This window comes from Diabrotica undecimpunctata, chromosome 3 (genome assembly GCF_040954645.1).
Source record: "Diabrotica undecimpunctata isolate CICGRU chromosome 3, icDiaUnde3, whole genome shotgun sequence".
Classification (NCBI taxonomy): Eukaryota; Metazoa; Arthropoda; class Insecta; order Coleoptera; family Chrysomelidae; genus Diabrotica; species Diabrotica undecimpunctata.
Window position 1 is genome coordinate 156,203,299 of NC_092805.1, and position 16,024 is coordinate 156,219,322.

The 16,024-nt window shown below is 34.5% G+C and overlaps 1 protein-coding gene across 3 annotated transcripts in view; it reads right to left on the reverse strand.

The window, feature by feature from the left end:
- Hipk (Homeodomain interacting protein kinase) overlaps window positions 1-16,024 on the reverse strand; it is a 202,960-nt gene that overhangs the window by 180,705 nt on the left and 6,231 nt on the right. For all 3 annotated transcript variants that reach the window (XM_072527266.1, XM_072527267.1, XM_072527265.1), the window contains exon 2: window positions 1,378-1,755. In XM_072527266.1, coding sequence (XP_072383367.1) covers window positions 1,378-1,752 — 375 coding nt within the window. In that variant the 5' untranslated portion in view covers window positions 1,753-1,755. The remainder of the gene's footprint in view (window positions 1-1,377; window positions 1,756-16,024) is intronic.

The following is a 16,024-nucleotide window of genomic DNA, read 5'->3' on the forward strand; positions in this document are numbered from 1 at the left end:
CAAGATTGGTTACCTTGGGCACATATTGAGAGGAGCAAAATATAAAATACCACAGTTAATCCTACAAGGGAAGATCGAAGGTAGGAGAGGAGCCGGCCGCAAACAATTATCCTGGTTAAGGAATATTAAAGAATGGACAGGAATACACAATACAGGCGAGCTGTGTCACGCCGCCAAGAACAGAATTCTAGTAATGAGATAGTCGCCTACGCACTTTGGTGTATGGCATGTTAAGAAGAAGAAGAAGATATGTTTCGCATATTTCTTTACTAGATCTAATTCAAATTTCTGTGTTATGATTATGAACCATGTTTCACACTTGTTTACTATGGGCCTGATTATTGTTTTGTAGATTGTTTTTCGGCGCAAATCTCGCGATTTAAATATCTTGCCCATGGCGAAATAGGCTTTATTGACCAGAATCTCTCTATTCAATGTTGACCCCCTGGAGGGAAAGTAGTGGTCATCGTGATGTAGTGTATGGTCCATCTCCAAAGATCTCTGTATCTAGTCGTTTCTTTTAAACGTATGCATAAACCTTTTTCCAAGACAGAATTAATGTTGATAATCTGTGCATTGAAACCGTTGCGAGAGAGTATAGGAGACAAGTGGATGGGGAAATAGAGAGCCTAAAAGCGGGGAAAATGTGCAGGAATTGGGGACACAATGTAGAAACATAATAACTGAGAAGGCATTGGAAACATGGGGGAAAACCAAACCAGTTAAACAAAACGAATGGTTTGACGAGGAGTGCCAAGAAGCAATAGATAACAAAAATAGAACATATCTAAAGACAAATCAGCTAGATGCACAAGAAGGGCAAAGGAGGAATACCGGGCCCTAAGAAGGAAAGAAAAAAGATTACATAGAAGAAAAAAAAAAGACAATTTGAAGAAAAGCAGTTAGAAAACAGAATGGCTAAGAAATCAAAACGAAACTCAAAAGTTCTACAGTAAACAAAATAAGTAAATAGTTTAAGCCAAAAATAGGGAGCTGTAAGGATAGAGAATGAAATATCCTAAGTGACACGGCCTCAATTTTGAACCGATGGGTTGAACTTTTCGAAGCAAAATTGAACGGCCATTATATCGAAGAAGCAGATAACACCGTAGCAGTTCGAAATGATTGGAATCTACTTAACCCACACGAAAGACCACCTACTACTGAAGAGGTTGCCCAAAAAAAAAGAGGTTACTTTGGTCAAAATTTTAACTTTCATGTTTGATTTAATTAAAGTAGTTATACTTTTTAGGATAGCACTGATGATGGAATAGTTATTCCGACAACGTTCTGTGATGTAGCCCAATAGGGTTTTTAGTTATTCTTAAACTAAAGCAAATATATATAAAAATAAATAAAACAGAAGGGAATACTTACTTTTTGGCCGCAGCGCTGATACGTGTCTAACAATTTGATGGTCGAAGCGCGTACAAACGGTTGTTGATTAACGCGACTAGGACTGCCATTGTGAGTATGATTAGTATTTTGATTATTAATGTTATTACTGGTCAGAGAAGAAGAATTGGTTGTGTTTGAAGAAGAAGATCCGAAATTCTGCGTTCCGCCGTTCACAGAAAATACTTGATCGACGAAGGAAAAATCTGAGCCTGTGTTGCCGCTAACGATACCGGTACCGTTACTATAATGTTCTGCCTTACGCTTTTTTGGTTGGACCGCCCCGTTGTTGCTGATACTGCTATTGCTGTTGCTATTCGTAACCGACTGATGGGATTGGATGAACATGTCATGCATTCCCTGAAAACAAAAGAAATCGTTAAAAAAATATAAGTTGGATCAACAATGTAACATATACATTTAGTAAATTTTTACACATTGCCATCTTTTGCGCCATTGATGCAACCTGACTGCTCTAACATTGTCACTATAGGAAGAGCAATAATTGAGGTATTGAGCGCACGAGAAGACTTGCCAAAATTTTCAATATTAAATTACTCATAAGTATATACATGGCTTGCCAGTAATAGTAATTTTATTATGTATAAGCGATGTCAATGAAAGCCTCCTTTCGACTGTTAAAATAAGAATCCGATGTAAAAAAACGGCCCAAACCTATGGTACAAAGAATAACAGGTATGATATTGCGACCAAAAATACACCCACCAAACTACGAAATTAACCGAAGACACACTAACATGCATAAAAGAGAAAAAAAGAACTCCATATAAAATACCTGAACACAAAAAACTATGAGGACTTGGAACTATACAGGAAAAAAAATAAAGAAGTGAAAAGAAAAGTGGCAAATGAAAAAAATGAAAGATGGGAAAAAACATGCACAGAGATAGAACAGCACATAGTAGGAACGAGAAATTCAGAGTCATGGCGCATCTTAAAGTCGCTCCAAAGAAATAAGACAGAAAATCAAGATCGGTCAAATCAAAGAAAACGAATGGCAAGAATACTATAAAAAAATTGCTAACCGAAGACCGCCCCGAATTCAAAGAATCAGAAATAGACGGAATAGAAATCTACACACATGACGAAATCGAATTAAGCCTAGCTTAGGTAAAAAGAACGATCAAAACTCTAAAGAACAAAAAAGCAGAAGGTCCCGCCGGAATACCAAATGAATTGATAAAAAACGGATCGGAAAAGTTATTCCGTATGATACATAAAATGTTTGAGAGAACACTGAATGGAGAAGACTTACCGGCAGAATGGACCCAAGCATATATGACATCAATATACAAGAAAGGAAATAGAAAAAACTGCGAAAACTATCGGGGAATGACATCAATATACAAGAAAGGAAATAGAAAAAACTGCGAAAACTATCGGGGAATCAGCATTATATCGTCTATAGGCAGACTGTATGGAAAGACCATAAAGGAAAAATTAGAAATATATATACAAGATAAAATCGGAGAAGACCAGGCAGGTTTCACAGCGGGGAAAGCATGCTTAGATCACATTTACACGGTCGAACAACTAATAGAAAAAGGATGGCCAAAAATAGATCCGTCTATCTCGCTTGATGCGGTTCCTTCTCTTCGTCTACCACAATCAAAAAGCAATATGTATTTCAGAATTAAGAAATTAAACCTAGAACTTAAAGAAGATATAAGAAATAAAAGAAAATTAATAAAAATTGTAACTGAAAACCTTGTGTTTGATTTGTGTTCCGATTTAAGTGCAGATAATTAATAATCAAGTATTTTCTTCCGTTTACGTGCAACTAGACAAAATCTTTTTTCCTCCTCGACACTGGCGGCAAATAAGACAATCAAAAGCGAGCTCGTAAAATTTACGAAGGTTACCTTTCTAGGATTAAAAAGCAAAAAACACAAAAAACCTCACAAATTTATTTTACAGATTTTTTCAATCAAAATAATAAAACACTTATATTTCAATAAATTCGAAATAGTTCAATAGAAACTCTATTAATCTATTAAAATGACTTTTTATTGCCAATTAAAAATTAATTGTGTTCCGATTGCTAACGTTCTTACGGGGAATATTTAAAATCACTCTCACTGTGACGTAATGCGCGAACTTGTCCCAATTTCGCGCTCGGGAGTATCATACCTGTTATTCTTTGTACCATGGCCTAAACCTCATCATGTCCCGTTTTCACTATTTTTATATAAACATATTTGTGGATACGCAATTTAATTGGCAGAAATGTGCTTCGTTTTTGTACTAATTTGTACAACCTCAATGATTGCTAACCTAATCAAAAAGCTTATGCTTATGGCTGAATTTAATTATATTGGAAAATATATTAAATTTCTGTGGATTAAGGCGCATTTAGGTCTTATTCATAATGAACGTGCAGACCAACATATCTAGCTATCAATCATGTGTGTTTGATTTTGTGTTGCAATTAAAAACCAATCATTACAAAAAATGGTTATACGACTGGAAATAATTTTGTTTTACTAATCCTATCCGATATACCCTACTACATCACACTATCCTTAAACACCATTATGTAATTCACATGGAAGGGGCACCGCAAGTTCAGACTATTAAACTTTTATCATAGCTTCGTAAATATTACAAAGGTAAGTAATAATATTATAATTACAGAAACAACGATATTATCAGTTTTGTTTTTTTTTGTAAAATATGAATACGAAAAAAGAGACATGCACAGACCTCTCAAGCAGCGGTAGTTGGAAGCTTAGTTGCAATTGTGCCTGGAAGAACTTTGGCCAGATGAATCGGATAACAATTCTGATAAATCAGAAAGTGGATCTGAAACAGAAGATGCCGTTTTAGAAGCACTCAGTTCATCTGAATCAGAATTCGAACCATCAAGCGAAAATAATTCAGATTCCGACCATCACTTGCCATCCAGTAGTAAGAAAAGAAAAAGAAGTTCTAAAAAGAGTAATGAGTTGGAAAAACAGTTTACTTCAGTGTTTTAAAGAAAAGAAACTAATGGCTCTAAAATCGACAAGGAAAAGAAATGTCCTGCTCAGCAAACTCCATCAAACGAAGAATCTCCAGAAATTGCAGCTAAAGAGAAGCAAACTCGGTTGCCGTCGAGTCTAAAAGGTAAAAATGGAAACAGGTGGTCCTGTCAACCAAAGGCTGCTACTAAAACTCCAAAACGTAACTTCGTACATTTTGTACAAGGCCCCTATGATATTACCAAGGAAGCACAAACTGCCTTAGATGCTTTTCATTGTTTTATGAGTCCAGAGTCTTTGGCAAAAATTGCAGGATATACAAATGCTGAAATTTTTGTTAGGCCACAAAAACATAAAGTCGAAAAACTTACTAACTCGAAAGTGAATATTGACGAATTGCATGCAACTACTAGGACTAGTTCTTTTTGCTGCTGATCAAAAAAACAATCATTTAGCAACAAGACAAATGTTTGATGACAAAATTTCTGGTGCGATATATAAAGCAACTATGGGCCGGGAAAGATTTGAATTTCTTATACAATGTTTACGTTTTGATGATAAAATGTCTAGACCAGACAGAAAAGAAACATACCTATTAGCAGCCATTCGTGAAATATGAGATGATCTTATACAGAACTGCAAAACGTCCTATAAGCCCGGATCATACCTAACAATCGATGAGCAGCTGCTGGCAATTAGGGGAAAATGTCCTTTACGGATGTATATCCCAAACAAGCCAGCCAAATATGGACTCAAAATAGTAATGCTGTGTGACGTCGGTACCCAATATATTATGTTCGATACAGAATTGTATTTAGAAAAGGGAATTAAAACCAATAACCTGCCTCTAGGTGAATATTATGTAAAACAATTAAATCAGGGTGTGTACGTAAGTAACCGTAACATAACCATGGATAATTGGTTTTGGAAAAAAATTTATGGTCATTTTGTCTGAACAACTGACGAAACCTTGGCTACAGCATGGGTCTACCTGCGTCTCCTTCCGAAGGTTCTTCTTCTTCTTGATTGGCTTAACAACTGAGTCTTCGCCGCATCCACTATCCATCCATCTTCTAAGATCTTGCGCTTCCATCTCTCATTGTTATACCCCAATCCTAGATAAATCAGCTTCAATATTATCCTTCCATCTTTTTCTGGGACGGCTTACTGATCTACCGTCTGGTCTCTTAAAAAGCACTGTCTTTAGAATTCTACTCTTCATCTGATCTTACCACATGGCCTGCCCATATTATCCGATTAGCTTTTATATGTCTGACCAAGTTTTCAGTACCATAGAGAGTCACCAATTCAGCATTACTTGAAAAAAAAAATGTTTTATATCTGGGATTTAAAATAGTAGATCATAGAAAACAATCCTTGCACTCCGCATCGCAAAACCTTTTGTTGATTATAATAATGAGACTTTCCTTCATAGTTCCAAACGCCATTATTGGACAAAAGATAGCGCCTTAATCCAGCAATTGTTGGAATCACTTCTGAAGTCACTGAGTTCGTGCTACTTATCCTTCGCTAGCTCTTCAAAAGGTCTAAGTAATTCAAAGACAGATTGCAACAGGTCCCATTGATTACTGTTTAAATTATTTATACCGCTGATCAGTAATATAAATAGTTACACAACGTCTCAAATGAAGCAACTTTAGTAGGTATAATATAAATCTGCAAAATTTGCATACACATTTGCATACCTTAAAAGCTAAAGTATAAAATTTCATTACATCTAAAGTTTAAAGAGAGGGCAATACTTGCAAAATTATATTAGGCGGTTGGAATACTCTCTAAAGGCCCGTTTTCACACTACGTCTTATTGTACGTTTTGTGGGTCATATAAAACGTACGACAAAATGTACGTTTTGTCCACTGTATACACACTACGTTTTTCCTTCCGTTTTCTACCTCATTTCTAATTCAGAGTCTTGAGTTGTGTGAAGTTTGTTTAGTGTTTTTTTTATTATGGAGGAAACACGGCTGCTTTCTTTTATTTTTTCAACTATAAAGATACTACGACTGAGGAAAAAGGGGATGAAGAGGGAAAAGACAAGATGGTCAAGAGAGTGGGCTTCTAAAAAGAAGCCAGTATTCCCACGTCTCGTTACTAAAAGAGGCGAACCAGATGACTGGCGCAATTATTTGCGAATGGACACCTCAGCCTATTGTCAATTGCTAGAGTTGATAACACCATACATATTACAGCGTTAAGCTAAATAATTCCTGAAACCTGTAATGCAATCTACTTGGTTTTAAAACATAACTACTTAAAAAGTTTTATACAATTCAATAAATTCCCCGAGAAAATGGGTGGGTGCATTGCCGCAAATCTGACATTATTAGGCTTTTTTTGGGAAAAATGAAACGAACTGCAGTGGAACTAGTCGTCAAATAAGTCAAGATCGGACGACTTGTCTGAACATGTATTTTCACGTAACGTTTTATCCTATCAGTTCTCGCAAAACTATGCTTCTCCCATCATTTCTACGATCTGACCTTGGATTTCATTTCGATTCGTCAAGACGTACGTTTTGCTGTTTACATGCCACGTTTTATTGTATAGGATTTGTCCTATCCAACAAAACGTACAATAAGACGTAGCGTGAAAACCGGCCTTTTTAGATAGGTCCTGTTAGCGGTAGAAATTCCGGTTCCGGCCGAATTGGCCAGGTACCCGATCCGATACATCCCTAGTGATAAGACGCAACTCGTCGCCCTCCTCGTCTGATTCGTATATCTTTGGATGTTGTGTGCTCTATATAGATATGAAAGCCATTAGAGGGCGTAAAACGAAAATCGGCAAGCTTCTTAGCAACCTGTCTTGCCCGCAGAAGATAATCTACAACACTGCTGGACACAGTGGTAAGTTCGCATGGATCGGTGTCGGGATGTGACAGGAGAGTATACTAAAGGGAAAAATGAATTATTAAATAAAGATATTTTATCAATAATCTCGGAACTTAATTGCCATACCTCGTATATGTTTGCTGACATTTAAACAGTTTGAACTTCAGTTAGTTTTAAAAATATTTTTAAACATTTATCAAAACAAGCAACACTAACAGGTTTAAAGCATTTTTACACGTTTTATTAGTCAAATGACGTACTGTTTTTATTCGCTACTTATTTTTTTCGCATATCTACACTTTCGTGTATTGCCTTAATTGTAAAGTAATGTTTCACAGAAATGACTCACTGACCTTATTAGTAAATATTATAATGTCTCGTCCACAACGAGTGAAAGTACCTGGCGAGCTACTTAGTTTCAAGCAAATGAAAATTTAAATTCCAAATGTAATTTGTGGTTTTTCAGCGCCAGGTTTTGAATAATTCGGACATTTTTATATCCTGTTAATTATAATTAAATTAATCATTATTTTTTTTGTATAAATAGTATCAAAACATTGTGCTTTAGAATGAGAAATTAGAAGAAAACGGATGTTGTTATGACGCAATGATTCAAATATTTCAAGCTCTGGCAATTTTAAAGACTCCCACCAGTGGTAAATATTTAAAAAAAAAGAAAACAATGCTCAAAAATCTGGAGTAATATTTTCGAGCAGAAATTCATACCACTTAAAGATTTTTTCAGATACGAATGCTTAAAAACTTAACACAAAATAAAAACCTATAACCACAATTCAATTAACTATGCAGGGGACATAAAAATTAGCAGGTGTGGGCCTCTAACAGGGTCGCATTTAGGATTATCTTTTCGTTTGGCCAGAAGTTATTATCTTAGTAAAATACGAAATTTATATTGTAATTTTGGAAAAATGCGAGACAAAGAACCTGATTGTTTTTAGTCGATATCCGTCAATAGGAACCATTTATACAGGACGAAAAAAAACCAAGAAATTATTTTTTTATCTCAAAAACGGTCAACCAATTTTATAAACACACTGTTTTCAAAAAATATTAAAATACTTTAAAAGTTTTATTTATAATTGTTTATGTTGTTATAAATATTGCAAAACGGTTAGTTTTTTTGAATAAAAATACAAAGTGATCCATAATTCGTTTGAGTTCGGCGTAAATATATAGCAGAGAGTGAGACCTCGGCTACTTTTTAACATTATTCTGGTGAACTGAATAATATGTCACTATCATCAACGTTTATTTATAATATAGGTGGTTCAAAATGCGTTTCAATTACATTTTCCAGCCGCCAAATTTCCCTTTCTACTTTTTCTTGAACATGTAAAATGCAGTTCCTCCATATTTATGGTCCTCGTATAACTGACGAAAATGAATTATAAAATAGATTTATGGCATCTGAAAATTTAAAGGTGGTGTTTTTTCCTGTACTATCATTTTTAATATTTGTCCAGATGAGTTCTATGGGGTTTAACTCACATTGATATGGAGGAAGTCTCAATAGCAGTTTATTCTGGGTTTTTGCCGTTTCATCAATTAAGTAGATATTTATCATAATTTTTTTTACGATTGAAAGAAGTTGTACTTAAAAAAATGTTCACATATGATCACATTTTATATTTTTGGATCGGGGCCAATTCTGGATATTGCTTTTTTTATATAAACTTGTTAGTATTTTCTTTATTTTACGACAATGGTACGGTGCGTTATCAAGAACAATAATAGATTTGTCTTCTAATATTGGTAAGACATTGGAAATTTTCACAAATTTGCAAAAGATTGATCTGTTTCTGGATCTGACCATCTCTTTATGGTGATCACCAGACTTATTCGACTGAAATGTCCAGAGCGTATTTAGAACAAACCCATTCTCGCTGCTAATGTCACAAATAATAAGTTTTTTACCTTTTCCTAAAAATTTAAAGTATTTGTAAGTTTTGAGATTTGAAATATGTAGAAATTACTAACAGGAAATAAATAAAAATAAAATAAATACAACAAGGAGATTAGAGCACGCATCGGAAAAGCTAGATCCACCTTCAATCGGATGGGGGCCATCTTCAAGAGTCACAACCACTCTCTTGATACAAAAGTAAGAATGCTGCGATGCTACGTCTTCTCTCTCCTTTTTTATGGTGTTGGATCGTGGACCTTGAGCGAAGATATGTGCAGAAAACTGGAAGCATTTGAGATGTGGCTATATCGGAGAATGCTTAAGATCCCGTAGACTGACCGAGTCACAAATGTGGAGGTCCTCAGAAGAATGAATAAGAACCGAGAGGTACTGACCATCAAATCTCGAAAGTTACAGTTCTTCGGACATATTATGCGAAATGAATCCAGATATGCTCTCCTTCAAGCCATCCTGCAAGGAAAAATATTTGGAAAACGAGGTCCAGGAAGAAGAAGAACATCTTGATTAAAGAACTTCAGATTCTGGTTCAATACAACATCTGTGCAGCTTTTCCTCGCTGCTGCAGATAAGCATATCCAGCATAAAGATATCCATATTTTAGATTTTGTATGCCGCTTTGTGCGCTTCTCTTCTCTATAAGTCCTTATCTGTTAAAGATACTCTCGTCACCACACCACAATGTCGTCTCTGTCTAATAAAATGGCCTTTCTTCCCCTGCGTTGATATTGAAAATTAATTTTTTTTTAATATTCTATAAAATGGGGTTTTCGTCAAATTTGACAAATCAGGATCATCGTTAACCTCCTTTAAAACAGTATCCATATGGGTTTTTCGTTTCTCATAAAAAAATTTCTTTAATCACCATAAATACACTTCGATCATAAACTCCAACTTTATTCTCCACTTTTTTTACCATATCCCCAACCACTAACCTGGGATTTCTATTGTTTAATATTTAAATACATTTCAAATTATTTATTTCACTTCAGCGCTAAGAGGATCTCTTGTAGTTCGTTTTCGAGAAGGACTCAATGTATTTTCAACTAATTCATCAGCAGAATCAGTGGACTACAATTTTGTTTTCAACAATAGTGATCACGTATTCAGTTTAAAGTTGTTATACAGATAAAAATAAATACTTCAGTAGTTTTAAAACCCACAAGAAATAATTATTACTAGTTTAATATTAACAGCATAAACATAAATTGTACTTTAACCATGAAAATAGTTCAAAATTCAATACCAAAATAGTAAATCTGGCCCAACTGCAGTTTTCATATCCAGTTTTTGCCCTTTGTCGCAAATTAAGTCAGTTTCCATAAAGCTGTTAAATAAATAAAATTCATGTGAAATCACTTACATTAATCGGCCGCAGTGGAATTTCCATTGTTAGAGCCTAATCTTCAAAACATATAGAACTAAGTAAGAAAATATCCAAATTAGAAATTTTAAGAAAAGAGCATTGTGGGGAAAAACATTAACCAGAAACTATTAAAAGGAATACTAATTATTTTAGGTAATTGCTTCTGATTCTCTAGGCATGTTAATGACTGTACAACTAAGAATTTGATAAACAATTTCTTTTGTCATTTGTTTACTTATTTACCCAAAGCCAAACACAGATATAATAAAATTTAATAGAAGATTTAATTGGTTGTATAGATCGTCAACATCATTAAGTTATCAAACAATTTAATTGTACATCAGCCAAGGACATTTTGTACTCCACAATATGTTGTGACATTAACTTTTACATATTTGAATACATTTTAGAATCATTTTCACAGCAACTCTACTTAAATACGCAGCTAATTCCTGGCGTTAACTTAAATGAAAGAATTGTCATAAAGAATGGAATAATTAAGAGAAAAGGAACCACCTACAATATTTCTAAACAAAAGTCAAATTAAAGATCTTCAGATAAACAGTCACTTCAGATAAAAATTGTACAAACCCTTTACAATCATTTTGTTTTTTTATATATTGTCCCTAAGAATACTCTGAGTACTTTATAGTTTTAAGTTCCATAAAAAACTCAAAAACAAAAGACTTTCTGGTAAACTGAGATGAACATGATCAGGAAATCATAGAGAGAAAATAATATTAGGTGATTTTAACAGTTGGATTTATAAAAAGAATAACCTGGATGAATCATGTACGAAATGCAGAGGTGGTTCAATAAAGAGAGTTGATTTCTAACATAAAAAGGAGAAAAACTTCTTACCTTGGCCATATCATAAAAAACAGTACTACAAGGCTTTTGAAATTAATTGTTGGAAGGAAAAAAGAGGAACAGATGTACAAGAAAGACACAAACATTCAGGGTTGAAAAATGTAAGAGAGTGGAATGGTTTGCACTCACATTCACAGTTTTGAGGTGCACAAGGTAGACATTGTTTCACTGAGATTGTTGTAGACAATCATTCTTGTGACCTATAAAAGAGATCAGTAAGCAAGTTGTATTCCATTACTTTTTCTTTCAACTTCTGTGCAACCACAAAACTTCTCCAAATGATTCCCACATCCATTTGGTTTCTTTTATATGAGTTTTTTCTTCTCCCTAGTTATTTTCCTAGGAAGATGCTGTTCGAATAAATCCATTCGAACATGTAAAAATTATTTATCAATATTTTTAATTTAGTATTTAACTCCACTTTTGACAAAAATTCATCATCATCATCATTTTGGCTTTACAACCCTGTGTGGGTCCTAGCCTCCCCAAGAATCTTTCTCCAGTCGTCCCTATCCATCGCCTTCCTCTGCCAAGCACATATTTCCATATTTCTCATGTCTTCATCGATGTTATCTAGGGATCTTGTTCTGGGTCTTCCTCTTCTTCTTTGACCAATAGGTCTATCAAGGAGCGTTTTTCTAGCTGGGTCGGTTTGCTCCATCCGCATTACATGGCCTACCCACCTCAGACGTCCTATCTTTATGTGTTTTACGATATCTGGTTCCTAGTATATCCTATAGAGTTCAAAGTTGTATCGTCTTCTCCAGACACCATTTTCATTTACCGCTCCATAGACGCGCCTTAGTATTTTTCTTTCGAAACATCCTAACATGTTTTCATTGCTTTTTGTTAAAGTCCAGGTTTCTGAACCATATGTTAGGACTGGGCGTATTATTGTTTTGTAGAGTTTTACTTTTGTATTTCTTGATATAACTGTAGGTTTAAAAAGGAGATTAAGCCCAAAATAGCATCTATTAGCCGTGCAAATTCTGCGGTTTATCTCTGCGGTAGTGTCATTTTCAGTATTGACGAGCGTTCCCAGGTATACAAATTCGTTAACTGCTTCGATGACGTCATTTTCTATAACAAGTGGCCATAGTGTTTGTGGTTGCGTACCTATTTTCATGTATTTTGTTTTATTGGTGTTTATTATTAAACCCATTTTTGTAGCCGCTTCCTTTAATGCTACATACGCCTCTCGTGCTGCGTTTTCCGTTCTCCCAACAATATTGATATCATCAGCATATGCTAAGATTTGCACAGATTTGTTATATATTGAACCGGTAGTTGTGATTTGTGACGTACGTATTACTTTTTCCAGAGCTAGATTGAATAGTATACAGGAGAGTGGGTCTCCCTGACGTAGCCTGTTATTTGTTTTAAAAGGTTCAGAGAGTTCCCCCTGGATTCATACTTTGCATTCAACTTTTTCAAGGGTTAGTTTGGTTAAACTTACCAACTGATTTGGTACTCCTAGGTCTATCATTGCTCTAAACAATTCTCTTCTATTTACAGAGTCATAGGCTGCCTTGTAGTCTATAAATATGTGGTGCGTGTCTACACCGTATTCCAGTGTTTTCTCTAGAATTTTTGACAAAAATTCACCCACTCTGTAAACATATAAATTACAACATTGTCAACATTGCTTAGTTTTATAGTGTTTGTGCACTTAAGACTCTTCCAAAATGGACTCCCCAAAAAATCAGCCACCCCGCCTACTACACCCCAGAGCGAATTCAGACAGGGACGAAGCAACATCTCTGTTTGGCAGAGTCCTCAAAAATCTGTCAAGGATTTACTCCACACAAAGTTATGAAGTGCTCTCCAAATCTGTCAAAGATTTGTCCTGCTGTTGGTATAACAGCAATCAATTATAATCATAGTTATATACATATTGATTATAATACAGTAGCGCTTGTTTTTTGTATACACTAGAAGTATTAGAAGTGTTTTCGCTTAGTTCTCTGGGTAGCCTTTGACACATGGTTGCCACATCTCTTAATCCAGGATCTTCGTGCTAGTGACTTTTTTTTTTTTTTTTTATTGTATAATGGCTTTGGCATAGCCAATTAACCAATGCTAGTGACTTAAATGGACAATAACCCACACATAGACGTTTTGAAAGACTTGTTAACTATTTATACTGATTTTATTTATGCTATTTCTTTTTCTCAATGTTTTTTTCTCTTTATTAAATCGTTTTTTGTACCTTTGGATAGTTTTTTGAACTGCTAGTGTTTAAGACATTCTTGTATTACAGGTAAGAGCTCTCATATTTTGTAACCAGCAAATATGTTATTCTCTCTCTCATTTTAGGACATTCTTCATGTTTGTTTTGTTTGTTTGTCATGCTTGTTTTGTTATTTCTAGATGCAGATCCTGTTAATACATTTTTGTTCCAAAACAGATCTCTCTCGTAGCTACTTGAAAACTCGCCTACATTCATATTCCCCACCTGCAATAATTTTCTTAGTCTCAGCTGGAAAAGATGCTACAACTTCCTGATCGGCACTTCTGCATCTTCTCCTAAAATTTTAAAGTTTTTAAAAGTTGTATCTGTTCAGGGACCTCTGTAACCATCCTTGGGTTGCAGTAAAGTGTAGTCTTATTAGGTGTTCAAGCCTTTTCTTGAACATCTTTGTACAAACTTCAAGCATTTTGCAGGTACTCCTTTATATTAGCAGGTATTTTCTTGCTATGCATATCTGTTATTCATAATTCAAGATCTTTTCTATTTTCACTAATGTTTCACATTTTCTGGTGAAAGAAAAACCTGAACAGATTTTATCATTATTTTTAAAAATTTCTCAAAAAGACTTATTCTTGTTATAAAATGTCTCCAATTAATACACCTAAATGATTTCTTTTCATCCTCTATCAAATTTGGCGTAAGAGCCAAATAATAAACCAAATGTTAAAAGAGTCTAAGAAATAATACCTATTTACAATAGAAACAAAAAAAAAATACAGAACTATGGAAAGATATCAATTAAGAAATTTCAACTCCTTACCAAATATATAAACTCAAAATATTTATATCATTTGCTAGTCCAATTCTATATAAACTGAACAGAAATTTTCTTTTCAACACAACAAAGGAATTCTTAGTTCTACAACAATTAATTGATTAATAATACATGAACAACATGATTGTTGAAATGTTGAAATTACCAAAATAGGAATTTTACACAACAAAGAATAAAAACTTCTACTACTTACTACAGTATTGGAAAAATATAAAGATGTATGATTAAGAAAGAAATCTAACTGTTTGTTGTGGTTCTCATTAAGTTTTTCTTCTCTTTTTTTAGATTTCCCTGCCTTCTGTAATAATCTAAAGGATTAAAGTTATTTACAAATATATCCACAATTATATGTCTTATAATTGTCTACTGTAGCCTATAGCCGAAAATGTAGCCACTCAATTTAACAATATCCTGTCAATAAAACCATATGCAAGGATAGGGTGTTATTAAGGTCACATTCTAATAAAACCTAACAACATCTCTAGCCTGGACAATAAGCCTAAATCCTATCTTGCAGTATATCTCTAGTAGTCATCTACTTCTTGGTCATTCAATGAGCATATCCTTATGACAGGCACTTACAGTGCACAGATTCTAAATGTACCGGTAGGAGATCGCTTCTATGCGCTGTATTATAGTCGATGTATGAGAGAAAGTTTTCAAAATAATGAAATAACAAATAATAATATAAAATTTGTTATTTCATTATTTCGAAAACTTTTTCTCTCATATACCAACTATAATACAACGCATAGAAGCCATCTCCCACCAGCATATTTAGAATCTGTGCACTGTACATGTCTTTGATTGATAACAAACAATATATATCATATATTGTTATCTTTGTTCTTAGGTATAGAAATGCTTATAAAAATATGCATTTTTGAAGTAACAAGGGCTTGCTGCTTTCCTGACTAATATAATATCTTGATCTTGCCTATAGTAGCTCCCAGATACCTAAATCATTTTCACTTTTCCAAACTCATAATGTTTAACTCCCTAACTAAACAAACTGCCTATGAGCAAGTTTTCATTTCTACTAACTTTGCACGTGGTATTATTAAAGTAATAAGTGGCAGACTAGTCAATTGTTTTGATACCCCAAGGATCTTTCTTGAAGTTGACAGTTAAATAGTCTACAAAAAGTTGGTCATGTGTAAATCTAGAAAGCACCTTATGGTGACAATCACATTAATGGTTTATCAATAATCTATTATGTATAATTATTGATGTGGTTATAACACTGATAAGGGCCTGCGTAGCGCAAGCGGTAGGATGCTTGCCTCGCATGCCGGTGGTCCGGAGTTCGAATCCTACCGCCGGCAAGAACAACTAGACATTTTTAAAAATGTCTATAGGCCCCAGGTCGACTCAGCCTGAATAAAATGAGTACCTTGGGTAAAACCAGGTGTAATAATAGGCGGTTGAAGCGTAGCACTGGCCATGTTACCTTCCTTGTATACCGTAGGCCCTAGATATAGCAGACTACCCTGCTATACTCCCAAAGCCGCGAAGCGGTATAAAACGGGAGACTATTATTATTATATATAACACTGATCCTTATCAGAGCTTTGTAGCCTACATTTACAAA